Below are 25,375 nucleotides of genomic sequence, written 5' to 3'. Positions count from 1 at the left end.
ATTAGATATATGAGTCTGATGGGATGCAAAGTTAGACGTTGGCGTCTAACTCCTTCAGACAAGTCTGAAGTGAAACGTAGTTAGACATGTAGTCTAACTCCATTAGACTTGGTGGTCTAATGGATCTCACTATTAGACGTTGACATCTAACTCCCTTAGACTTGGTGGTCTAATGGAGCACGTTTAATGCATCGCTTCAGCACAGGGACGGATTCAATGCAGGGCTGAGGTGGGCTTAAGCCCACCCCTAATTTTATTTTTCTACAGGTGACTTGGAAGGTTGGTATTCGGTAAATGTGTCATCCTCCCAACGAGTTACATTTATTTCACCACAAGACAAAACTTCCACTTGTATTCTTCCCAAGACACTTTTATTAATAATATATATTCTTTTTAATATTAAATATTAGTACTATAACCTAGAGAGTTAGTCTTAATTGATGTAAATTATATGAGAATATTTTTAAACTAACTAACCATGTTCAAATTTCAATAATAGTTAAAATATTAAAATGACTTATTTTTTAATTATTCATTTACCTTATTAATAAAATATGTTGATGAATTTCCTTCAAGTCTAGTGAAAAGATGTTGATATTCTCAGGGTATATATGTTACCAAAAAAAAATTACAGTAAAAATTGTATATAACATCTAACATTTTTATTAATTTCCAATTTAACTCACTATTTGCTTATTTAATTATTAAAAAATGGGAAAAACCTACGTTTATTTTGCTCGTTTTATCTATAAATTTCCCGTCATTTCTTTAAACTCACCTCAAATGTTTTTCAAGCACACCCTAACTCAAATTTCTGGATCCGTCCCTACTTCAGCAGCTGTTTGAAATTAACATACGTCTACCCACGATCAACTCTATTTGTACGTTACTCTTGTCCCACTTATCCATGCAGTCAATTACGCCAGCTATCTGATCAAATGAATGAATGCCACATAAGTAAACATTCTTCCCACTATTTGCTCTATGCAGGACAATTACAGAAGAATGTTTGGCACACTACCAGTTTGGTATGGTCATGATCCATGTGCATAGAGTCTGATGTACTTTTGTACTATGAAGGCTTTCCAATGGGCGCTTGCCACGTATTCATCCAGAAGATTCAACCGTTGGTGCCTTTCTACTATATATTTATGCCAAAGGACAACGGACAAACCATCTCACGAATTATTGGTTGCTTGCTCACTTACTTACTGATTTGTACATCATCTTTAAGTTTAAGAGAGGGAATCAAAATCTGTCTAGCTGAGAAATATTCTTAATCATATTGTAAGTTGAACAGAGTCTGTTCTGTTCAACAAAGTGTTAGCTAGTCAGTAAACTGTATTTGATTCAAAGAAGTATAGTGAAATCCTTCCGGTTGTTGGAAGAAGGGGTGACGTAGGAGAGTTTGCTCCGAACATCCACAAACAACTTGTTGTGTCATTTACATTCTGTTTTTTCTTCTCTCATTGGTTCGTAGCTTCAAACATGAACAAACAGATCCGCACTTGAATCGCTTCAAGAGTTTGTAAGGGTTTGTGAAGAATAGAAAGTAATATTAATCCTTAACAGAATTTCTATCAAACTATTTTTCAGAAGTTGTCATAAATAATTAGGCCCCGTCTCTATTGATTACACCGTTTCTATCAAATTATAAAATCAAATTATTCTTAAGAATCCTAATTAAATGTCAAATAAGTTTAGGAATTATTATGTCAATATTTTTTATATATTATTTTTTTAAAGTTGTGCCTTTTCGAGATCTATTTTTACTATATTTTTATCTAAAGTTCGGCATAATATCTTATTCTCTAAAAACAAATAAGAAATTCTGTAAAAAAATTATTTAAACTGATATTTTAATATTATATATATATTACAATGTATAAAAAATTTATATTATTATAAAAAATTAAATTTTAAATTTTTATAAAATATGAAAAATAAATATATTAATAATATTATATACTTAATAATTAATGTTTATTAGTGTTATTTATTTTATAAAGAAAAAAATCAAATAAAAGTACCTCATTATATATTAATGTTAAAAGATTTTTCAATTTATTTCACATATAGCCTTATATGATTTACGTATCAAAACACTCCATTAATATTTTAATAATAAAATATTACTTAAAAATTAATTAGTAGACTAAGTAATATATAAAATAATTAATTAAATTAATATTTTTTAAAGTAAAAACAGAAAAATAAATCTTTGTTCTGGTATGAAGAATTTATCATCTTCTTCAATGGACTAACCTTTGTTCCAGCCGTGTTGGTTTTTCTTTTTAGATCTAAAAACGTGTTGATCGAGTTGCAGAGCTCCACAACCGTAAAAAAGAAGAGAGAAAGAAAAATCTGAAAAATGGAGCTACCCAATTAAATTGGGAAGATGGATTAGGGTTTATTAAGAATAATAAAAATATATTAAAGAAATATTAATTAGATGACTCAAACTATAAATAAAGAAAAATAAAATGATAGTCAACTTGTTTGAAAATAAATAAATAAATATGGAAGTAATTGAGTATTAACAAAATCAATTCTAAATTTTATTGAAAATATATTTTTTTTTCAAATATTTTTTCTTTATAATCATTCAAAATAAATAATATTATTAAATATAACTTAATAATATATAATAACAGAAGAAATACTATTATTATATTTATATATTAAAAACTAAATAAGAAAAAAAAGTATATTTATATATATAAATAATTTTATATTAAAAAGTAAGTATGAAAGATAATATAAATAATTATATAACTGAGTTTAATAAATATATAAATATAAAAATTTCAAAAGTATATTATATAATAAATAAAGAAGTATATATCTTATTCATCTGTAAGTGAAAGAGTATATCGGGACACAACACATAAATAAATTTCAAACTTTCTTATATAAAATGTTATATATATATATATATATATATATATATATATATATATATATATATATATATATATATATATATATATATTATATAAATAATTATATAATAAAAAATTATTTATATTTATTAATTATCTTGAAAATATAAAAATATAAATTATAAATGAAATAGAAAAATTAATATATTTTTTAATAAATATTAATTTTTTATTTTATTAATATATTTTTTAATTTATAGTTAATTTTATAATAATAAAACCAACTTCATATATAATTATTATTCTTTAATAAAAATTTAAAAATATTTTTATAATTATTTTTGAATTAGGTATTTTTTATATAAATGGATAAATAAAATTATATTTTTTATATAAATAAGTAATAAAATTAAATAAAATATATATTTATATAATGTTATTTTTACATATAAATTTAGAAAATAATAACAATTATAAACGAGAAAATGTCAAACGAGTAAATAAAGTAATAAATTGATTTTTGAAATAAGTTTAGAAATTCATTTAAATAGAAAAAGTAATTTTATCAAAAAAAAATTCCATTTTAATAAAATTAATTTACTTTAATTTTTGTTAATAATTTAATTTGTTTTTAAATATTAAGTTAATTTTATATTAATAAAATGAAATAAAGTTATTTAAAATATATATATTAACAATTTATTTATTTATATATATTTATGTAGTGGATTTAATTTTAAAATTAATTTATTTTATAAAATATATATATTAAGTTAATTTTATTTTTATAAAACCAAATAAAGTTATTTTATTCTATAAAATAAATGTTATTTTAATTAATAAAAATAAAATAATTACAATTTTTTATTATTAATTTTTTTTTTTTTACATTGATAGATAGGTAATGTTATTATTATAAATAAAATACCAAATTTAGTTAGGGACTATAGTAAGTATAATAATAATAAATAAAATAACTATTATTTTATTTATGGACGTCAAAATAGGTTTAAATAGAGTTTTTTTTTTCACACTCAATATTCTTATAACTCCATTACACATACAAATTAGACATACTCAGTCTACCAAACACAAACCTTAGAAAGAGAAAGGGAGAGAGTGTGATTGAAGGCGAACTGAAGAAACAACAATTTTTTCTATCGGTTTCCTCCGATCATCGGTAAAACAACTTCCATAGGTAGGTAACCTCGTACTGGTAAATCTTTCTTCGTCTTTATTACGCAAATTGTCGGTGATTGATTGCCTGGGGATTTTGAATAAGGTTTTTACAGTGTTATTGTCCGATTAAGACTGAAAAATTGGATTCTTGGGCTTGCTTCTGCAAAGAAAGATGATTTATTTGCTTTAGTTTGTTTTCTGTTTGATTTCCTTTCCTTTTACATTTCATTTCGACTTATATGCCCTTAGGATTTGTGTTTGCATGTAGAGTCAGATGTTCATTTTTTTGAATTATTGCTTCTATTGGGTTCCTAAAATTTCAATTCTCAGCAATCAAAGGTGCAATCTTTGCTATGATGGTCATGAAGGATAAAGTAAATAACTAATTCTGCAATTAATAGTTGTTCTTAGGAGAAATGATTGTGAAGCTTTTGTGTGCAGATCTATCAGAGTTTTCATCAATGAGTTTTCTCAAGGAAGAAAAGGGTAAAGCAAAGGGGAGGATAAGCCTATCCTCCTTTAATGTTTCAAGCGACGTCTCCTTGTTCTCCTCTTCATTGCCTGTTCTTCCCCACGATGATTGTATGTATCAGCAAATTATATTTGTTTGCGCTGTTTGTTTGTCCTGCTCATTCGCCTTAATTGTCGATTAATGTAAATGGTTTTATCCTTTTGTTCTGCGCAGTGAAGATTGGTATAACAGAAAACATGCCACTAGAGCCAAAGGATGCTGATAACCTGCTTGATGAATTGGCTGCCATTGGAAGCTTACTTCCAGATGAGGATGAACTCTTTGCAGGAATGTTGGATGATTTAGAACTGACTTACCCAGTTAATCAAATGGATGATGTGGAAGAGTATGATCTTTTCGGAAGTGGAGGGGGAATGGAATTGGAATCTGATCTACAAGATATTTTCGGTAGGGGTTTGCCTAATTTAAGTTTATCTGATGTTGCTGGAAACGGGGTAAGTCAATTTAGTTTTCCAAATGGAACCGTAACTGTTGCTGGAGAACATCCGTTTGGTGAACATCCTTCAAGAACACTGTTTGTAAGGAATATCAATAGTAATATTGATGACTCGGAGATCAGATCTCTTTTTGAGGTACTATTGACCCATGATTGATGTTATTGTCTTTGTCTTGTTGTTTATCTTATTAAAATTGTTTTTTCTTTCTTTCCTTCTCAATTTAGCAATATGGCGATATTAGGACTCTATACACTGCATGTAAACATAGGGGATTTGTGATGATATCATACTATGATATTCGTGATGCTCGAAATGCTATGAGGTCACTACAAGGCAAACCTCTTAGACGGAGGAAATTGGACATTCACTTCTCAATCCCAAAGGTCTTACATATTTCTTTTGATCAACTTCATCTATAAACAAACTATGGCCTCATTTTCGAAACACCTGGATACAAATTGTATCAACATATGCGAAACAACCAATAAATTTATGAATCTGTATATGACTAAGTTTAGTTTTCAAACATAATTTCATTCAGACCTTATGTTTGATGCCTTTTTTGTTGATTCAACAGGATAACCCGTCTGATAAGGATATAAACCAAGGGACTTTGGTGGTATTTAATTTGGATCCATCTGTTTCCAATGATGATCTTCTTCAAATATTTGGTGCTTATGGAGAGATCAAGGAGGTGATGAATTTTGTTTGATTTTATTTATTTTTATCTTGCGAGTTAACTTAATTATTCAACAGATAAGGGAAACGCCACACAAGCGTCATCATAAGTTTATAGAGTTTTACGATGTCAGAGCTGCAGAAGCAGCACTTAGGTCCTTAAATAGGAGTGACATAGCTGGTAAACGGATAAAGCTTGAACCTAGTCGCCCTGGGGGAGCTCGTCGCAAGTAAGTATATTCATCATAGTCTTGTTTTTCAGTTTATTTTCATCTTTGATTCATCACATAAGTCCTGATAATACCCATTAGGGGAAGATCAAGTGGAAAAAGTCTATACCAGTTATGAACAATTCTCAATAAGAACGCTCTAATTGAAGTGGGGCATAACTGTTCGAGGGTCATGCTTGCTTCTTTTAGGGAATAAAACCCCTGGTTTTCGAAGAAAAAAAAGTCACTTGAAATACAAATTTAATCGGCTTAGCCTTTTTTTCCCTTTTATCACTGTTTGGGATAATAGTGCGATTCTTTTATTTAATGGTTTCAATTCAGCCTTATGATGCAAATCAACCCAGAACTTGAACCCGATGAATCTAGAAGTTTCCGGCTTCAAATAGGTTCTCCAATTGCGAACTCACCTCCAGGTATAATTATTATTTTCATTAAAGATTTTTGTTTGTTCATCATGTTTATGCATATTATTTATTGTTTCAAGCAGGGAATTGGCCACAAATGGGCAGCCCCATTGAACACAGTTTGCTTCAAACACTCGGTAGCTCACCAAACGTCAGCAATAATATCCCGGGAGGTCCAGGATTAGCTTCAATTCTTCATCCGCAGGTACAAAGCCCGATTTGTAGACCGAATTCTGTTCCGATCAGAGGCTTCCATATGAATACAACTTCGAACAATAATGGTATCGGATTTCAACAGTCTCATTCGTTAAGTGATTCGAATGAAAAATTGTCTGGCCCACAGTTTCTTTGGGGAAGTCCAGCGTCATATAATACGGAAAAAGTCAACAACTCTTCTGGATGGCAAATGCCTTCTTCTTCTTCACCGTCTTCTTCTCTAGGACAGACACTAATGCCCAGCATTCCTTATGGAACCCGTCAAGTACCTTTTCACGGTTTATCTCATCATAATCATAATCCTCAGAGCCATTACGTTGGCTCGGCTCCTTCTGGCATTCCTTTTGAGAGACACTTAAGTTATCGCGGTCCTTCTGCGTTTGGGGGAATGAGTTTAGAACGTAACGAAACGAGTTTCTTGATGAACATGGGGGGAGGAGGAAGTGGTTTATCGGATAGAGGGACTATTTCTCAAAATGGTTCTCCTAATGTTAGGATGATGTCTTCTTCACCTAGGATTAATCCGGTTTACTTAGGTAACAGTTATTTTCCAGGATTGGGACCTACTAACATGGATAGTTTGATTGATCGTGGGAGGAATAGGCGAACTGGTGACACTACGGCTGCTAACCAGTTCGATAACAAGAAACAGTTTCAGCTCGAGTTGGACAAGATAAGAAGTGGAGAAGATATTAGGACGACTTTAATGATTAAAAACATCCCGAATAAGTAAATCCTTTTGTGAAAATATTTTCTCATTCAATTTCCTTTTATTATAAAAGTTCGGGTGAATAAATTTAGGTTGTAATTGTTTTAACCAGGTACACTTCGAAGATGTTGCTAGCTGCCATAGATGAAAAGCATCGAGGCGCCTATGATTTTCTTTATCTGCCTATCGACTTTAAGGTAATTTTATTTCAGAATATTATTATTTAGTCTTGACAATTTGATACGAGAAAAAATCAAATATAATGTTGCAGAACAAATGCAACGTGGGATATGCGTTTATCAATATGCTGTCTCCTTGGCATATTGTTTCATTCTACGAGGTAAAGACGGAATAATCTTTTTTTTTTCTTTTTGCAAAATGTAAATGAATCGGGAATTGTTAGCTGATTTTTATATTGTTCAGTCCTTTAACGGAAAGAAGTGGGAGAAATTCAACAGTGAAAAGGTTGCGAATTTGGCATATGCTCGCATACAAGGAAAGGTAGCTCTTGTTGCCCATTTTCAGAATTCAAGCCTGATGAACGAAGATAAGCGCTGCCGCCCAATTCTCTTCCACTCGGATGGCTCAGAGATTGCTGATCAGGTTCATGCTTTATCCTGTAGAAATGGTTTAGAATTTGAATAAAAAACAAAAATACCTTATCAGTTTTAAAAATCTCGATTGGGGTTATGTCTAAAGATTGTATAAATAAAACTATATGCAGGTGATCCAAGAACAGTATCTTCCGATGAATGGACTGAATATGAAAGAGCATAAGACAAATGGGGTGTTGTTTTTTGAGGATTATTCATCGGGAAGTAGTAGTAGTAGTAGGAGTAGTAATGTAAGAGGCGGTCCAGATGAGAATCGGGCAAGGAGCTAATAATAGTGGCTCGAGCCCTGCAGATGATGATGCATATTATGTTCATAATATGTAGACTTGTGTAAAGTTTTTCAAGTTTTGCTGAAAGGAAGGGAAGGAAAGTTTTCTGGTGACCTAGTTTCTGTTTGTACTTTTTGACTTGTAATGGTGGAAAATCAATCCACAGACATAAGATTATGTTGTTTTTGAGTTTAATTTTGGTCTTGTTTGTGGGTTGAAGAAACCATATGCCAACTGTATATTAACAACATGCACTAGTAACTATTTATCTCTATTACAGCACTCAGTTTTTGGTTTCAGAGTTTATTGCTTTTTAAATGAGTTTATTTTGGAAATGATTTTCCCTTTTCCATAGAAGTGTGAAACATTTAGTTAAAAGATTATGATACAAGTTGAACTTACAAAGTTTCCATCTTGAGGGGCATCAAGAATTAAGATTCATTTTGTATCTATTCAAACTATAAGTAAATTCAAAAACTAGGGTTCTTGAGTACTATGATTTCATTCTTTCTTAATAAGTTTTGATAAGAAAAATTGTTAATGTCCCACCATAACCTTTTTTTAAGAACATTATTTGAGAAAATAAAAATAAGATGTATTATTTGTAAATTAATTTTTTTTGCTTATCTTCAAATGAATTAAAATTTGATTGTATGAATTTTAATTTTCTACTAATTGTATTTATGAGCTTCGTATATGGTTAGATGTATTATTTGTAAATTAACCTTTTTTATTTATCTTAGAACAATTAAAATTTGATTGTATATTTTAATTCCTTACTAATGCAGATCAACTTAAAAACTAGAGAAGGTTTGATTCCTCCGGAATTAGGATGGACAGAAATGAACATTGATGCATGGATTGAAGCCTTAGTTGAAATCATTGTTCGAGATCACTTAGATAAACTAATTCACGTCTTCGCATACAATTTTAGAAACCTCTATCCTACGACAACGGAGACAATGGTCATCCGATATGCAATGTGCTTTGCTACCAGGAACTAATCGTTATGCAATGTGCTTTGCTACCAGGAACTAATCGCTTTTCGTATTATCTATCATCACTCTTATGTCATTTAAGTCTTCGTTTAATCATTCAAGATATCGATAATTTACTATACCGACATCAATTTTTTAAACTTCAATTTAATTCATGTAATGTGAATGAACTTCTAGACTCTTTTAAGTCGGTTGATTTTTAATAATTTTTTAATAAGTGAAGGGAAATAGATCTATTTCCTGGATAAAAAAGAAGCTGAAAACAGTTGAAAGAAAAAGGACAACTATCGAAGTTTGAAGATGATGATCTCTCTTCTATCTGCAGTAACAGTTCATCCGCTTTCTTTCTGCAACAGGAATCTCATTTCTCTAAAATCTCCATCGTACGATTGTCGCCCACTCCGTCTCACTGAACAGTCTGATATCTTTACCCACTTCAATCCTCTCAGGTTAGCCACAGATGAAAACATGGTTTATGAAAGATTTTAGTTTTTTTCATCTCTTCAATTGGGTTTTTGCGCAGAGTTCCAAGCAGTAAATCTGCCCAACTGACGACCAAAATGCGCGGAAGATCTGGTCCGGTTTGCTATTACGCACCTCTCACCGCTAGCAATCTTCAATGGGTCACAACAGTTGCTTCAGCGTATGATTCCCACCTTCTAAGTTACTTGCATGTATGCTAAATTGAGTGAAAAAGCATATAGAATAATGGGCAAAAGAGATTATTCTTCTACTTAGCCCACTGTTGAATTATATATATTTGATGATGCTACTCTGATTATTCTGTTGAATGATTTTCATTCATGGATAATTATGAGATTATTTGAATTATATATTTGATGTTGATCTTTAAAATGACATGATCAGGGTCCTCATGCTTGCAAGGGGAACTGCAATTCAAAAATCGTTTCTTGTTCCTTTATTTGTTCTTCAAGCGCATCCAAACGCCGTTTATTGGATTAAGTAAGTCTCTGGATGTCATTCTTAGGTACCCATGATATATCTCTCATTTCTTAACCCGCTTTATATATATCATCAGGGGCAATTATGGATTATGGACAGCTTTTCTGGCTCTTCTAGTTCGTTTATTCTTCTCTATTCCAGGTATATTGACTTTTTAGTTCATCCATTCAAATTAATAGAGGTGCTTTTGTGTGTTTCTTCTCATTACCATTTATAGAAAGCTAAGTTGGACAAGAAGATGCATCTCAGTATTGGTTTCTTTTGTTATGAAATTAAAAGTTATAATAGAACTCTCACATATGTCAAATGTCATATTCGAAACCTGAATCTCAAATTCAAATTAATGAGATTCAGCTTCAACAATCAGCAGCAGAGTGTTGGTGATTAGAGATTTCAGATTCTTTTGGCTAACTTAGTATAGTGAATCAGTGATTCCCTTTGTACTCAGATCTTGGAATCATTATGAAATTAGAAGATATGAAATAAATAAATTGCCTGTTGTCTTACTATCATTTTCCTCTGACCTGTTTACCATCCTAAAAATGATGGTCTTAGGCTTTTATGGCTTGTTTTTTTTCAAGGTGAACTGGAGTTACCATTTCTAGCATTGTTGTTGGTTATCGTTGCTCCTCATGAGGCTATGAACCTAAGGTACAGTCATGCATGATTTAAGAAAATAAATGAACACCTTATCCAATGTTCCTTCATTAAATTGTCTCGTCATTTATTTGTATTGCCCGTGGCAGGAGCACTCAAGGAGGTATTGTTCTTTCCTTGATGATTGCTGGGTATTTGGCTTTCCAACATTTCACACGGGCTGGTAGCCTGAAGAAGGCATTTGACCAAGGTTCAATTATTGCTACATTATCCATCATCTGTATTGCTGCCTTCCCATGGATGCTTTTGGCCTGACTTTTGACCTCGATGGGAGACCGCCTTAATGTTATAGCTTCTGAACACTTGAGGATCAACCAGGCATCTGAACCTCACTTGGTCTCCTTTGGATGAGAGAAAAATTTCTTTAATAAAAGCATTTTTATTGACTAGTTCTTCAATATCATCTTTGTAAAGGGTGTTCATATGGTAAAACGTTTTTATCGACTCAATTCTTGCTATATTATCTTGAATTGGCAAAGTCTATGACAAAGCAATTGATCCTCTTGCATATGCCTTCAATTGGGTGGGAAATTATATATGGTTGCTGCAGCTGCCTGGCCTGATGGCTTTAATATATTATGATGTAGTTTACTTATATTTTTATTTCATTGTGTTGTTAAGTCTGATTTTATGTGTCCAAGTAATTCTGTTGAAGGACTTGGATAGATGCTACTCGCAAGGGTAGTTTACTCTAGAATTTCCCCAAATTTTGTATGGATCAACCCTAGTAGTATGATGGTGCATAGTGACCTAGGATTGGTAGGGTTGAGATACAATCATGAGATGAGAAAAGAGAATTACATTTGGGAGAGACGAGAGAGATAAAAACTCTAAAAGAGTATTCAATTTATACTATTATATTGTAACAGCTACTAACCGTTGTAACCTTATACTTCAACCATAGGGCATTAGTATCATTTCCCCTTGTAACAGAATACTGAATTATAGGAGCCGCATGAATAAAAAACTATTTAGCTTTGCTTTTGAATAAAAATGAAGTGTTGACAAACAAAGTAGATCGATCATCACATGTGTCAATGTTTAATCAAATAAGATTTATTGATGTTTTCTATGATTTAGGTCAGTACATATCTATGGACTGACGTACATAGCTGTTTACTGCTAACTCCTACAATTGACTTGTGTAATGTAAATGCTTATTCTGTTAACTGCCCGAAAGAGTACCTAAGGAAATGGGAAACCTATTCATAAATTATTGATTGAGGGAGTTTGGAAATATGGAAGGGGCTGCTATTGAGGATCCGGACTGCATTTTGTTGCTTTTCTAATGCTAAATAGATGTTGTACAATAGCCATAAGGCTTTGGTTTGAATATTTGTTATATAATTCCACATTCCTTCTTGAACTCTTTTGCCCAGTGGACATCGAGACAAAACCTGAGTTCCCTTCCCCTTGATGACGGAGAAGCACAGAGATTTATCTTTATCTGTTTAGATATAATATGCAGCAGAAAGTGAGAGGCAAGTTATGGTGAAGATCTGTAGAATGTTATATCGTATGGAATTTGCTGAGCTTGGGCTATCGGTTGGTTCTGGCGCAGTACCATACGGTGGATAAGGTGGATAAGGACCGTCTGGTGAAGTCGTGCTGCAAATGCCAAAGATAGGTACATTTTGAATTTGCTTCGCTCAATCATTAATTGATTCAAAATATGTAGACAATACAAATTTAGGAAAAAATCACCTTGGTGTTGGTATGGTTGGTGTTGGTGGGGGTATCATTGTTGGTGTGGGTATCGTGTATGGTGGGGGTGTAGACGTTGTTGAATGGGTAGATGCAAAATGACAACCTCCAGAACCTGCAATAATGCATAAACCAATAACATAACATCAAATAGTCTTGTGACATGCATAAGAATGATAATTGAGGTTTTGAAACAGCTGAATTTCAGGAAGAAAGGCTTCATTTGAGCTTAGTCTGACTCAGATTTAGACTTTATTGGCGGTTTCTGTCATGAGTTATTATTTACTACAAGGCGGCCATTGGCCATTTTATGTAATAGTTTGGCCCACTTAGACATGAAAGTGGTGGGGGTATATATAAAGATCATTGTTGAGTTTGTAGCCACAAGGAAAACTCAATATTCTCATCTTAATTTCATATCAGGCTATAGAGGGTTTGTCTCTAAGCTTTTCATCTAAGGGCTTAGGCCATTCTTTTCTCATCTCTGTTCTTTTTTTAATCCCATCTCATTCTACTATTTACGGATTCTCATCTTGATCCTGATACAAAAAAACATAAGTCTTTCCAAATAGGCTAAAAAGTGCAGAGAAAGGGGTATCTTACTCGGGTCGGTGGAGGAGAGAGTTGCAGTGCCACCAAAGACACAACTTGTAGGAAGGGGACTCTTCTGGTAGTATGCATTGAATGCATAGGAAGCATGATCACGAACTGTATTTGGGTTATAGCAACTAGAACCTTGTTGAAGAGCTGAACAATCTGCACCTCCATATCCGCAAGCATAGTCAAGAGCCACTTGAAGAGCAGTTTCTGATGCAGATGGGTTCGCCACGCACCAGGTCCCACCCGATGCTGCAGGGATTGTTGGTTGAGTGGTGGTAGTTGGTGGTGCTGGTGGTGGTGGACTTTCCTGCGTTATTATTGGTGTTGTCGTCATAGGAGGACTTGGGATGATGATGGGGATATTATCCAGTTTAGTGGAAGATATTGAAGGTGAGGAAATCCCATTGCTATTTTCTTGATAATCCATCATTTCATCTTTCATTATTGCTTCAGGTGGAAGCTTTTGTGCAGTGCTTGGATCTGAAGAAAAGAATCACAGTTTCAGTAAGTTATTATTCCTTTCTTCTGCTTTGGGGTTTTGCATAGATAGAAGGATTGCTTCTTCTTTTTTATAATACCAACATAAATCTTTTTTCTTTTTCATAATACCTGCAGGTTATGCTCATTCAAATAACCGGGTTATTTGGGTTCTCTAACCAAATTAAGTGACCTTTCAAATATAGTTTAAAAGGTTTTTGTTTTGTTTTTTTTTTCTTTTATTTAAATTGTTGATTTGGATGAGATGAGATGAGATTGGGTTATCTCAAATAACCCAGATCAAATCAGGCTTAAATTTTGTTATAGGAATTGCTAAGAAAAACATGTTGATTTGATCATAAAATAGAATAAATTTACATGGATTGAGGTTTAGAGTTGATGAATCTCAACCAAAAGGGATAGAAGTGTATGTATAGAAAAATACCTAAAGATAGAAACAAGAGGAAGAATATGGAAGAAGCCTGAATTGCTCTGAAAACCATATTTTGCTGCTTTGTCTCTGCTCTGATTTTGAAACATTCATAAACTTTTGATAATGTAGTTTGTTTATATATATATGGTGGAAGGGTTTAAGAATCATTGGTTTCTTCAAGAGAAGAACGATGAAAAAAGAAAGTGGGGGAGAGAATATGAGAAAACTTGGGGTTGGAGGAATTAGGAAGTAGTTAAAAACTGCAAGCAAGATGAGGTGCCAAAGTTTTGTGAATATATCTGCGAAAAGAAAGCAAAAAAGAAATGAGATCTGTTGGAATTCAAATTATTCTTTTGGCATTTTCCTTTTTCACCCAACTGTCTTTTGGCTGTTTCATGGTACTAACTCAAAAAGTTAAAGAGAGATTTGATCCTTGGTATTCAAGTGTTATGAAATAAAACAAAGGAAAAGGTTGCATCTGATAAATTCTATATAATCATAACAGTATCTTCTTTCAACTTGAAGTCTCTGTAAATGCTAATTATGATATTATCTGTCTTGTCTAAAGTGTAAAAGTACTTCTACTGCTGCTTGTGCTTGTGTGAAATACCTTTTTTTTTCTTTTTTTTTTCTTTTTTTTTTTCTAATGATCGTGAAGGCCCAAACCCAGAATTTAGGTAACGAGTTATCTGAGTCTGAACTAAATGAGTCTTCAATTGATTCTGAATCCAATGTGCTGTCATATTTGCATTCATTTGAATCCAACTATCCTTCAAGTTTGATTTTTGTTGAAGGCATTCTTGACTATATATATATATATATATATATATATATATATATATATATATATATATATATATATATTAATTAGTGTTTTCAATTACATGAAAGAACATGTTTCCAATTAGAAGAAGTAGATAACTTCAATTTATTTCGAGCCCATTTGATAAATTATTTGAAACTAGGGGTAAACGAACCGATTCGAAGTTCGAAAATTCAATAAAGGCATTAGAATGGCCTGAACTTTTATTCTAATTTTAGGTTTGGAAAATAATATTTTTAATATATATATTATAATAAAATATATAAGGTATAATATAATAAAAATATATAAATATTATATTAATCAAGTCGAAGTAGAATATACCAAAGAAACAAAGGCAATAATTTTGAAAAGAAAATAAATTATTTCTATAAGATTAACATAGTTCGTACAAAGAAATATTACACAATGAGAATACTCCAAATTCATCTCATTCAATTTAATCTCTTTACATTACAAGAGGAAGAGGAAGAATGTAGGAAGAGGAAGAATGTATGAAGAGGAAGAATGTATTATGATATATGATAATAAACACCATAATTTGGATAGTTAGAATTTGTTTTTGATTGTATTCTTTTTATTTTTGTGAATATTACTAATAAGTTTTTTTAGGATTTTTTAATTGTCATATTTTAATCTAGTTAAAATTTATTTAACTTTAATTATTGACCCTCCCATTTTTAGAATTTTTAATGAAATGATATTAACCGTTTTTTGTTTAAAAAAAGATTTACAGGTTCGAATTCAATAATTTCGAGATCAAGTGAACTCGCAAACTCGATCAGTTTGCACCGTGATTGAAAATAATCACTTAATTATTCAAATAATATGTATCAAATTGCACTATTTGAAAGGAAACATTCTAATGAAGGCAATGGAATGATGGGAATAGGTCACACAACAAATTTAAAGTAGTTGATAAGACTGTCTATACCCATTTATTAATACTTAGTTTATGCTTACTCCATTAATAATCAAAGTATCAAAGAGGTTAAAAGAACAATGTACAATCAAAATTAACTCAATACTCGGGTGTCACTAAGATATTAATTGTATTTTATCCAGATGTAAAAAAATTTGTTAGGATTTGTTTGATGTTGGTTATTTGTGTTTAAAAAAATTAGTTGGGTTTTTAATTATTTGAATTATTATTATTTTACTTTATTTTTTTTATAAAAATATCTTAAGTATTTTGATTTATTATCAAAAATAAATATAATTAAATATATGATTTTAGATAAAAGAATTCTCAAATAACCCATATCAAACAACCTCAATTATAAACTTGTAGTCTAATTCAACATATTAACTATCAGTCCTAGTCCAAAAAATAATGCAAGTTATATGATTATTTTACTTTTAGTATTTGAATATCCATTTAATGTTTGTAAAATAGTAAGTTGGAGTTTTACCATGTTTAAGGGTGAATATAGCATATAGTGTAAATAAAAAGGGTTTATTTGAATATTTGGTAGCAATAATTAGTTTTTTTGGACTTTTTCAAACATGTGCAAAATGGTGAGTGGGTGTATTATTGAAGACTGAATTTGTATAAACATCTACAACTTCATAAGAATCAGGATTTTGTCTATTCCCATTTATAATATATGATATTTTGTAGTTTGTATATGAATTAAAATTGAAGACTGAATGACAAACTTGGTTCATTTGTTGTTTGACAGCGATGGAGTTATGACACCTAAACAATCTAAGTTGACTATGTTTTTTTATAGTGATAAATTTATATGAACATGCTAAATTATTTTTTAAAATTTTATTAATCCCCTCTTCCTAGATAAGGCTTATTGATATGTAGATATGAACGGTTTGTTAGGATGGATTTTTCTTGAAACCGAATGGGAGACGGAGGGTGATGATATTTGTGTCATGCACCAATCTCATTTCAATTTTCGAGATTTTGGCCGAACACTAATAAACATAAATGAATATATAATATTATTAGTATTTTTATATTTTATAAAAAAAAATTAAGTTATTTCCTTATAATTATATAAAATTTTAATATAATATATATATTATTAATATGTTTATATAAGTTTATGAAAGAACCTTTTTACTTTGTTTTAAATAATATGGTATGACGGTGTCCCGCGAAGATTTTTCTAAACAAAATAAGACGGAATGATAAAATAATCCTCGAAATAGAATGGGGCGGGATGGGATGGTAAACACATTCTACTCAATTTGTCACATTTTCATCTCTAGTTTTGAATTAAAGAGTTTATTATAATAATTATCATTCCAAACAAGATGATTCAAAAATAAAACAATTTTTTTATTAGAAATTAATTTGTTTAGTTTACATTTAAGAAATTAATTAGTAAACAATAATATAAAATAATATTTACAAAATCAAAATAAACAATTAATAATCAAGATATCAAATAAGAATTTATAAAATAATTTTTTAATGAAAAAAATCCAACGACAATGTAATTTTTAAGGGTCGCTCAAAAAACGAACTCATTTGAGTTCTTAAACGATGAATATTAAAGTGAAGCAAGGCGAACGAACTAATTAAACGATGTCTAAAAAATCCCTACCAAATATATTGAACGACATTTATAATTATCCTTAGCTGGTTAGTAAGCAACGTCGAAAAATGTAATGTCACGTGATAATGAATCATTTATATATAGTGAGAAATTCATAAACTAATACAAGATTTTGAATCGAACAAAAAACAACAAGGACTCAAATCTGAGTGATGATAAGAAAAACAAGACACTCTAACAAAATAATATCATTTTGGCGTTCCAAGCTTCGATCCAGAGTTTTAGAAAGCTTCATAAAGATCATTGGAGTGTTCTCCAATCACTAGTAAGTTTCCAGACCTTTTGTAATTCAAGTTATGATTCATACTTAGAAATTTTCAAGTTCTATTGGGTTGATCTTATTTAAGGTTTATTTCGTGCTTTCTATAGTCGAAATCAATCCTTAGATGCAGGGACGGACCCAAGATTTTGAACTAGGGTGGGCTTGAAAAAAAATTAGGGTGGACTTAAAATAATGATGAGAAAATTTTGAAAAATACAAGTATATAAAAGTAAAGTTTTACCATTTTTTTAATAATTAGATAAAAAACAATGAATTATATTAAAATTTTTAAAGAAATTAAGGGTAATGTCATATTTCTACCTTAAAATATATATATATATATTATTTTTTTTCGGGGTGGGCTTCAGCCCACCCGAGCCCCTACATAGATTCGTCCCTGCCTAGATGATATCCAAACTTTTTGTTGAAAAAGATTTCATCAAATCAACCTAAATAAAAAAAACTTAAATTTGATTTGAAAATCTGGAAAATTTGAAATCCATGTTCTTAAGCTTTTAAGCCTGAATTTTGATCAAATAGTTGCCTAACATGTTTGTAAACATGTTAGAATGATTTTCAAACCATATTACATACATCCCGATAATGTTTGATCGAACTGAAATTATTGAAATAAAAAATTTTAATTTCAATTTTAAAATTTGTTACAAAGCTCGATTGATATTCTTGTTTTGATTGTGTTCAATTGTAAACATTATTTCGAAATGTTGGAACAAGAATTAGGCCATGAGATGGCCTAATTCAAAAGTTTCCAAATTTTACCCTAAAAACATTTTGAATAATCATCGTCTTAGGATTCGATTGATCGGTTTTAGAATTAGGGATTATGATCCCTACATCAAATGAAGTTGATAGCAACTTACAAATCATGTTTTTTTTTATCAAAAGATACAAACCTACAATTTTCATACCAAATGAAAAACATTCGGTGTTCTTGGACCGAGTCCTGTAGGACCGAAAGATAAGATCGAAAATTCTCGGTCCTAACCAAGACCAAGGACCGAGAAAATTGACCGGATCGAGAGGTCTAACCTGGGACCGAGACTCTCAGGATCCACGATCGAGAAATCTAGTTATGGGACAGAGCCTCCCAGACTTAGGACCAAACAATCCGAGTTCTGGACCGAGCCTCCCAAACCTTAGGACGAACACTCTAGTCCTCTGACCGAGTATCCTAGACCCCAATCGAGATCTCTCGGTCTAGACCGAGCCCATCTGGTCTTCGACCGGTAAAAATGGACTCAAGCTCTATGACTCCGATCCTAAGGCCGGTTTGGTTTCACTTTTAAAAATCTAAAATTATTTTTGTAAGTTTGAAACCCCAATCCATTTTCAAATAATCTCGAGAGGTCAGAAAATTATTTCAAAATATTTTTGGGATATTTCTCAAACAAATATTTTGACTAAAGCTCCGTTTTGAGTTTATTTTTAAATTCTAATACTTTTCTGATATTTTCCCGGCCTTGTACTCAATCTCTCGTAATCGCAATTGCAGGTACGCATTTCTAAATAATTTTGTACAATTATTTATGTAATCTAAACTTATCCTTGTTTAGAACCCTAAGCGACTAATTAAAGAAATAAATGTTATAAATAAATCTTTTGATAACCAGAATTAAAAAAAACGTTTTCAACGGGCGCATATGACATAGCGTGAAAGTTATTTCTCGAGCGTAACCAAATAACGAACCACTTATGGAAACTCTAGTATAGAGTATGTTTATACACGTACATTTTATTGATTTTTTTAAAATTATTTGGCGACTATATTTTCAAATAAATAATCTTTTCTTTAATTAATTATGTTTAACTAATTTAAACCGGATTTCAAATCAAATTATTATTTGAATATAGAAAATTCAAGTAATATTAAAATTTGAATAAAATTAATTACTTTTACATAATTGATTTTAAAAGTTTTCAGGTACTATAAAAAAATCTTTAAAAATAATGTTTGACACGCAAATTAATATTGAAATCAATCCAACTTTGAGTCACTCCGGATTTCTGTATTGCCACGTGTCCCCAACACGTGCTGAATCATAAATTTTTCGTGGAGTTACAAATATATTTTAGTGGATATAATTAGTTATTTTATGGTTAAAATATAGTGATATGATAACAATTTTTTTCTAAAATACTGGAGAAATTCTCAAACAAGCTCTTAATAAAGTTAATATTGTTTTCTTAGGGTATAATAATAAATAAAAAATACATATAAATATATTTAAATAAATAAAATTATTTTTAAAGGTAACTATATCTAGTCTAACTACATTATTAATATTAAACATAATTAAAATTATATTTAAAAATTATTTTTCATTTTTCTATCAAACTCAAACTCATGCTCATGCTCATTTATAACTCTAGATATAAAACTATTTCCAAACAAACCATATTTACAGTTTGTATACTATAATAGTAGTTAGATTAGAGTTTGTTTTTCCAAAACTCTTATTAAATTTATTTCGCCTATCTTAATGGGGCTTTGTTACAAAATAAGTGAATGAGAATAGAATAAGATTATATACATGTAGAATGAGAATGCATATTATTGATAAAAGTGTAATGTCATTGGAGTATTAATTATTTTTATTCTTATTCTTATTAATAATGTTTGAATTTATTAAAAAAAAATATAAATATTATTTTATAACTGAAATTAGTATTATATCTCCATTTTATTTTTTATTATATTTTATTTAATTAAAAATATAAAATATTATTATTTTTATATCATAATTTATTAAAATATAAAAAATATTTGATTGTTTCATAATTTAATAAAATATAAACATATAATATCTTATCCTACTAATTATATTTTTTTTAAAAGTATAAAATTATTTATAATAAAAAAAATTAAATGATTCAATTTTTTAATTTAAATATAAATAAAAAAACTATGTATCAAATATAAATAGTATAACACAAATTGCGGGCAGTCCAATTTTTTTAATCCGTTGTCTCATTTTTTTCCTAAAAATAATATAACACAGAGTCTTTAATATTAATAGTGGATCAAATATAACGTTTTAATTAATAATTTATATTATATCATGTTATAAATTTTTAATAACAATTTTTGTTAAAATATTTCATATTTATTGTTTTTTATATATTTTAAAATAATTTATTTTATATAAAATTATTTTTTGTTTTTAAGTTTATATATTTTAATTAATTTAATATAATTGTATTATTAATATATAATATTTTAATTAATTATATAAAAATGATTATATTATTATTAATTATTATAATAATATTATTTTATTAATTATATTTTATTTTTAAGAATTTATTAATATTATTTAAAAATTGAAATAATTTCTTTTAATAAATAAAATAAAAAATTATTATTATTTAATTATAAAAGAACGAATAAGTGTAATATATATATATATATATATATATATATATATATAATATTATTATTATAATTATGAAAGAAAATAAAAATAAAATATTGGACATAATGCGGGAAAAGTAGATCCATAAAAATTAGAACAAATTCTCAAATTATTTTCATTTAACTTTTCAAACTAATTTATTTTATTTATTTATTTATATTTTATTATTTATATTCATTTTTTTTTATTAATTTATTTATATTTAAACTTATTATTAAGTATATATATTTAAAATATTATTTTTATTAAAATATTAAAATAAATATTTTTATAAATTTATTTATTTATATTTTGATATATATATTTAATTTTTTTTTTATAAATTTGATTATTTAGATATATATAGGGTAATATTATATTTTATCTTTAATATATATATATATATATATATATATATATATATATATATATATATATTTATTTATTTATATATTTATTTATTTTTTATTTTTTGTGTGTGCTGAGCCCCTATATATATATATATTTAAATTATAATTTTTATAAATTTAATTAATTATATTTTGATATATATTTTAAACTATTATTGTTATTAATTTAAATATTTATATTTTAATATATATATATATATATATATATTTATTTACATTTCAATTATTTATAAAATATAATAATTTTTTACTCTATAATAGTTTGATAAATACTAACAATTCTTCTTAAGACATCGTTGACTATGTCTCATATGACATTCTTTATCACACATATCACAAATTATGATTTTTCGTGAGTTATCCATCTTAGTTGGAATAAGTTAGCTTAGATTTGATTGGGTTTTTTTCTTTCTCAATTTTTTTTAAATATTTTTGAAATTGTTAACACTAAATTTATGTTAAGTTTGTTGTTGATAAACATTTGTGTCTTATGATTCTATTATTGTTTTTCAAATGCTTAATCTTGTTATGTTTGGACTTTGTTTGGTGACACTTTGAATTGTAATGTTTTTGTCTACATTTAAATGATTCTCAATTATATAATATTTCATGAAACATAAAAATAAAATAAAATAAATTATATAAAATAATAATTGAAATGTAAATATATATATTAAAATATAAATAATTAAATTTTAAAAAATATTAATTTATATATAAATATGAGTTTAAACTCATGTAAATAAATTTTAAAAAAGAAAAGAAAAATTGAGTTTGAATAGTAAAGTATGTTAATTTGAGAATTAATAACAAAGTATGTTAAGTTGGGAAGTTGAACGAAAACAATATCAATTTTTGAATTTGTTCAAATTTAGAGAGGAATGAATATTCCTGACTATTTGGATGATTCATAAGTATCTGTTACGATCCACGAATAAGAAAGTGCACCCTTCTCGGTCCTATGGAACACTTGGGCCGGTTTATGTTTTTTGTTGAATAATTCTGTTTTGTTTCATTTCTCTCTTATTTCTCTTAAACCGAATTCTGTTATTTTTACAAGTTGTTGTAACAAGTTTGTAACCGACTCTTGGGTAATTCAGCCGCTTTAAATGCTGATGCCCACCCCACTTTTTGGCTTATGAAGTGAAGCTTTTGAAAGTTGTGCTCTAAGTTATTTTCTTGGTCTTGGACCCCTATCTTGAACTACTAGGTGTATTCTAGTAGTATTTCTCTTCTCACATTCAGTTCTTCTCTCCTTAACCTCGAATTTTCTTCTCACTCTATGTCCGCTGCGTTTGAGTATTGAATTCCACTATCGGTCCAACTATAAATAACCCGTTTCTTGAATTAAAGAACTCGAAAGTCTCTGTTATAGTTTCAAGATTAACATATTGGTATCAGAGCTGGTCGATTCTCAACATGGTAGAAACTCGCCAGTAATTAGAAATGGATGCGCTCAAGGCCCTTATTGAAAATCTGTCCCAACAAACAGCTGCGATGCAAGCTGCCATAGACCGAAGATTTGATGCGGCTGAATAACGAATGGCAGCCTTTGAGAGCGGGGCATCTGGAAATGTGCAAGAACCCCGCCACAGACCCTATGATGATAAGTCTTGCCATGGTCCTTCCCCATTTAGGCCCCAACACCCTGACCAGAATCGCGACCAACATTATGTTCCTCCCACTCGGCTAACCAAGGTCGATTTTCCTCGGTTTGATGGGTCGGATGTCGAAAGCTGGCTAATATCCGCCGAGCAATTTTTTAGGGTGGACAAAACTATGGATGCCACTAAATTAGAAATCGTCCTCATTCACTTTTCTAGCGAAGCAAGAATGTGATACGGGTCATATCTTCAGAACCGCAATCATATGGAAGCATTATCTTGGGACGTGTTCAAGAGAGACCTTATGACTCAATTCGGGTCGTCTATACATGACACACCAATGAGACAACTGATGAATTTGAAACAGGTTGGGTCGGTTTAAGAATATAATCTGCGATACATGTCGATCTCTCAAAAACTCTACAGCATGCTAAGGGAATACGTCATAGATTGTTACTTGTCCGGTCTAAGGGAGGAGATTGCAAACTACATCAGGTTGCGATTCCCAGATTCTCTAAACGAAGCCATGACAATGGCTAAAGTCCAAGAAGCAACATATCGGTCCTTAATGAGCAGTGATAACTTGTATAGCGCTGAAGCACCGTTGCTGCCCACGCCATCCAATATCAACACAGTCGGGCCGAGCACCAATACCGACTTCAAGAATTCATCATATGAGTCCTCTTCAAATGCAAACCAGAGCCATGTTAAGCAATTAGACCCAGCCTCAATTGATGAAAAGCGAAAGAAGGGCATATGCTACTCTTGCAATGAAAAATGGCAATCAAACCATAGGTGTAAATCAAAGTTATTCATGGTTTCGCAATCAAGAAGACCAAGAACCCGATCAATAACCTATTTTTGATGATCTACCTTCATTGCTCGGCACAAGGGATGAACTAGCCATATCCTTACATGCCTTGACCGGTTTTAAAGCTTTTCAAACGCTCCAGATTCTTGGCAAAGTTGGGAACCTGCCGGTAGTGATCCTGATCGATACAGGCAGCACCCACAATTTTATCAATAGTAGGATTTTGGAGAAAATAGACCAAAAAAACATAGCAACCCGGGTGCAATCGGTTAGAGTGGTCGATGGGTCTAATGTGTTATGCTCTAGTGTTTGCAAAGACTTGAAGTGGTCGATGGAAGGCAATGAATATCAAACAAAAATGAAGGTAATTTCGATGGACGGATATGATATTGTGTTGGGCATTGAATGGATGATAACTCTAGGCCCGTCATCTTGGGACTTCGAAAAGCTGACCCTATCCTAAGAGAAGCAAGACAAAACCACAGTCCTAAAGGGAATTCCTCGGTCGCGGGCCACTTTGATGCATGGAAACCAGCTGGAAAAGACTTTAGATGAATGTAGTGTTGCTGCCAAAATGCAAATAAAGAGTAAGCCCGAAGGCCAAACTGTTTCCCTCACGGCAATGACCTTGGAAGATATTCATGAAGATCTAATTAAAAGTTATGGCTCCTTCGATGCCCCTTTTATGCTGGTTCGGGAAAAAGACTTGGCCTGAATTTTTAAAGACACTATAGAGTATAATCGGAGCTGGAAGAAATTATTTTTGTACCAGGCGCTGGAGACATTGCAGCAACGAAGGTCAGCTTTAAACAATGAAAAACTCGACCTTGGGTGCACAGAAGTTTCATACATAGGCGGAGTGGCGAGTGACCCGGCAGTGCAAAAGACTACAAGGTACCGACCGAAGCAATATTTTTGAAGTTTGAAGATGCGCATTAGAGGCTGACCAGTCCACGTTCTTTTCGTCGAGGGCGACGAACTTCTGATGGGGGAGATGATGTTACGATCCACGAATAAGAAAGTGTACCCTTCTCGGTCCTATGGAACACTTGGGCCGGTTTATGTTTTTTGTTTTGTTTCTTTTCTCTCTTATTTCTCTTAAACCGAATTCTGTTATTTCTACAAGTTGTTGTAACAAGTTTGTAACCGACTCTTGGGTAATTCAGCCGCTTTAAATGCTGATGCCCACCCCACTTTTTGGCTTATGAATTGAAGTTTTTGAAAGTTGTGCTCTAAGTTATTTTCTCGGTCTTGGACCCCTATCTTGGACTACTATAGGTGTATTCTAGTAGTATTTCTCTTCTCACCTTCGGTTCTTCTCTCCTTAACCTCGAATTCTCTTCTCACTCTATGGCCGCTGCGTTTGAGTATTGAATTCCACCCTCGGTCCAACTATCAAGAACCCGTTTCTTGAATTAAAGAACTTGAAAGACTCGGTTATATTTTCAAGCTTAACAGTATCCGATAATCAAATCAACATGCTAAAATCAAACA

At 30.5% G+C, this 25,375-nt stretch overlaps 3 protein-coding genes across 3 annotated transcripts; 2 read left to right on the top strand and 1 right to left on the bottom strand.

Annotated features, from left to right (window-relative positions):
* The first annotated feature begins 3,942 nt into the window (after positions 1-3,942).
* On the top strand, positions 3,943-8,447 carry LOC124919164 (protein MEI2-like 2). Its single transcript, XM_047459332.1, has 12 exons — positions 3,943-4,080; positions 4,503-4,643; positions 4,747-5,165; positions 5,255-5,413; positions 5,608-5,724; positions 5,787-5,938; positions 6,260-6,351; positions 6,426-7,287; positions 7,380-7,464; positions 7,539-7,607; positions 7,691-7,870; positions 7,992-8,447. Exons 2-12 carry the CDS (start codon positions 4,523-4,525, stop codon positions 8,148-8,150), a joined length of 2,415 nt encoding a protein of 804 aa, XP_047315288.1. The 5' UTR covers positions 3,943-4,080; positions 4,503-4,522; the 3' UTR covers positions 8,151-8,447.
* A 938-nt stretch (positions 8,448-9,385) lies between these two features.
* On the top strand, positions 9,386-11,317 carry LOC124922001 (cold-regulated 413 inner membrane protein 1, chloroplastic-like). Its single transcript, XM_047462715.1, has 6 exons — positions 9,386-9,597; positions 9,672-9,791; positions 10,016-10,111; positions 10,188-10,252; positions 10,693-10,762; positions 10,858-11,317. Exons 1-6 carry the CDS (start codon positions 9,449-9,451, stop codon positions 11,021-11,023), a joined length of 666 nt encoding a protein of 221 aa, XP_047318671.1. The 5' UTR covers positions 9,386-9,448; the 3' UTR covers positions 11,024-11,317.
* Positions 11,318-11,788: 471 nt separating this feature from the next.
* On the bottom strand, positions 11,789-14,184 carry LOC124919162 (PLASMODESMATA CALLOSE-BINDING PROTEIN 3-like). The gene is made up of 4 exons (XM_047459331.1): positions 13,995-14,184; positions 13,076-13,552; positions 12,473-12,587; positions 11,789-12,376 (listed from the first exon to the last, which is right to left on the bottom strand). Exons 1-4 carry the CDS (start codon positions 14,050-14,052, stop codon positions 12,220-12,222), a joined length of 807 nt encoding a protein of 268 aa, XP_047315287.1. The 5' UTR covers positions 14,053-14,184; the 3' UTR covers positions 11,789-12,219.
* Positions 14,185-25,375: the final 11,191 nt, after the last annotated feature.

This window comes from Impatiens glandulifera, chromosome 1 (assembly GCF_907164915.1).
Source record: "Impatiens glandulifera chromosome 1, dImpGla2.1, whole genome shotgun sequence".
Lineage (NCBI taxonomy): Eukaryota > Viridiplantae > Streptophyta > Magnoliopsida > Ericales > Balsaminaceae > Impatiens > Impatiens glandulifera.
This window is presented reverse-complemented; position numbering and strand designations above follow the sequence as displayed.

Coding starts and splice junctions, on each gene's coding strand:
- LOC124919164 (XM_047459332.1), top strand. CDS start 4,523: ATGAGTTTTCTCAAGGAAGAAAAGGGTAAAGCAAAGGGGAGGATAAGC. Junction 5,939..6,259: donor CCTGGGGGAGCTCGTCGCAA/GTAAGTATATTC, acceptor GTTTCAATTCAG/CCTTATGATGCAAATCAACC. Junction 7,608..7,690: donor ATATTGTTTCATTCTACGAG/GTAAAGACGGAA, acceptor TATATTGTTCAG/TCCTTTAACGGAAAGAAGTG.
- LOC124919162 (XM_047459331.1), bottom strand. CDS start 14,052: ATGGTTTTCAGAGCAATTCAGGCTTCTTCCATATTCTTCCTCTTGTTT. Junction 12,588..13,075: donor TCTCTCCTCCACCGACCCGA/GTAAGATACCCC, acceptor GCATTATTGCAG/GTTCTGGAGGTTGTCATTTT. Junction 12,377..12,472: donor CCAACCATACCAACACCAAG/GTGATTTTTTCC, acceptor TGGCATTTGCAG/CACGACTTCACCAGACGGTC.
- LOC124922001 (XM_047462715.1), top strand. CDS start 9,449: ATGATGATCTCTCTTCTATCTGCAGTAACAGTTCATCCGCTTTCTTTC. Junction 9,792..10,015: donor GTCACAACAGTTGCTTCAGC/GTATGATTCCCA, acceptor TGACATGATCAG/GGTCCTCATGCTTGCAAGGG. Junction 10,253..10,692: donor TTTATTCTTCTCTATTCCAG/GTATATTGACTT, acceptor TTTTTTTTCAAG/GTGAACTGGAGTTACCATTT.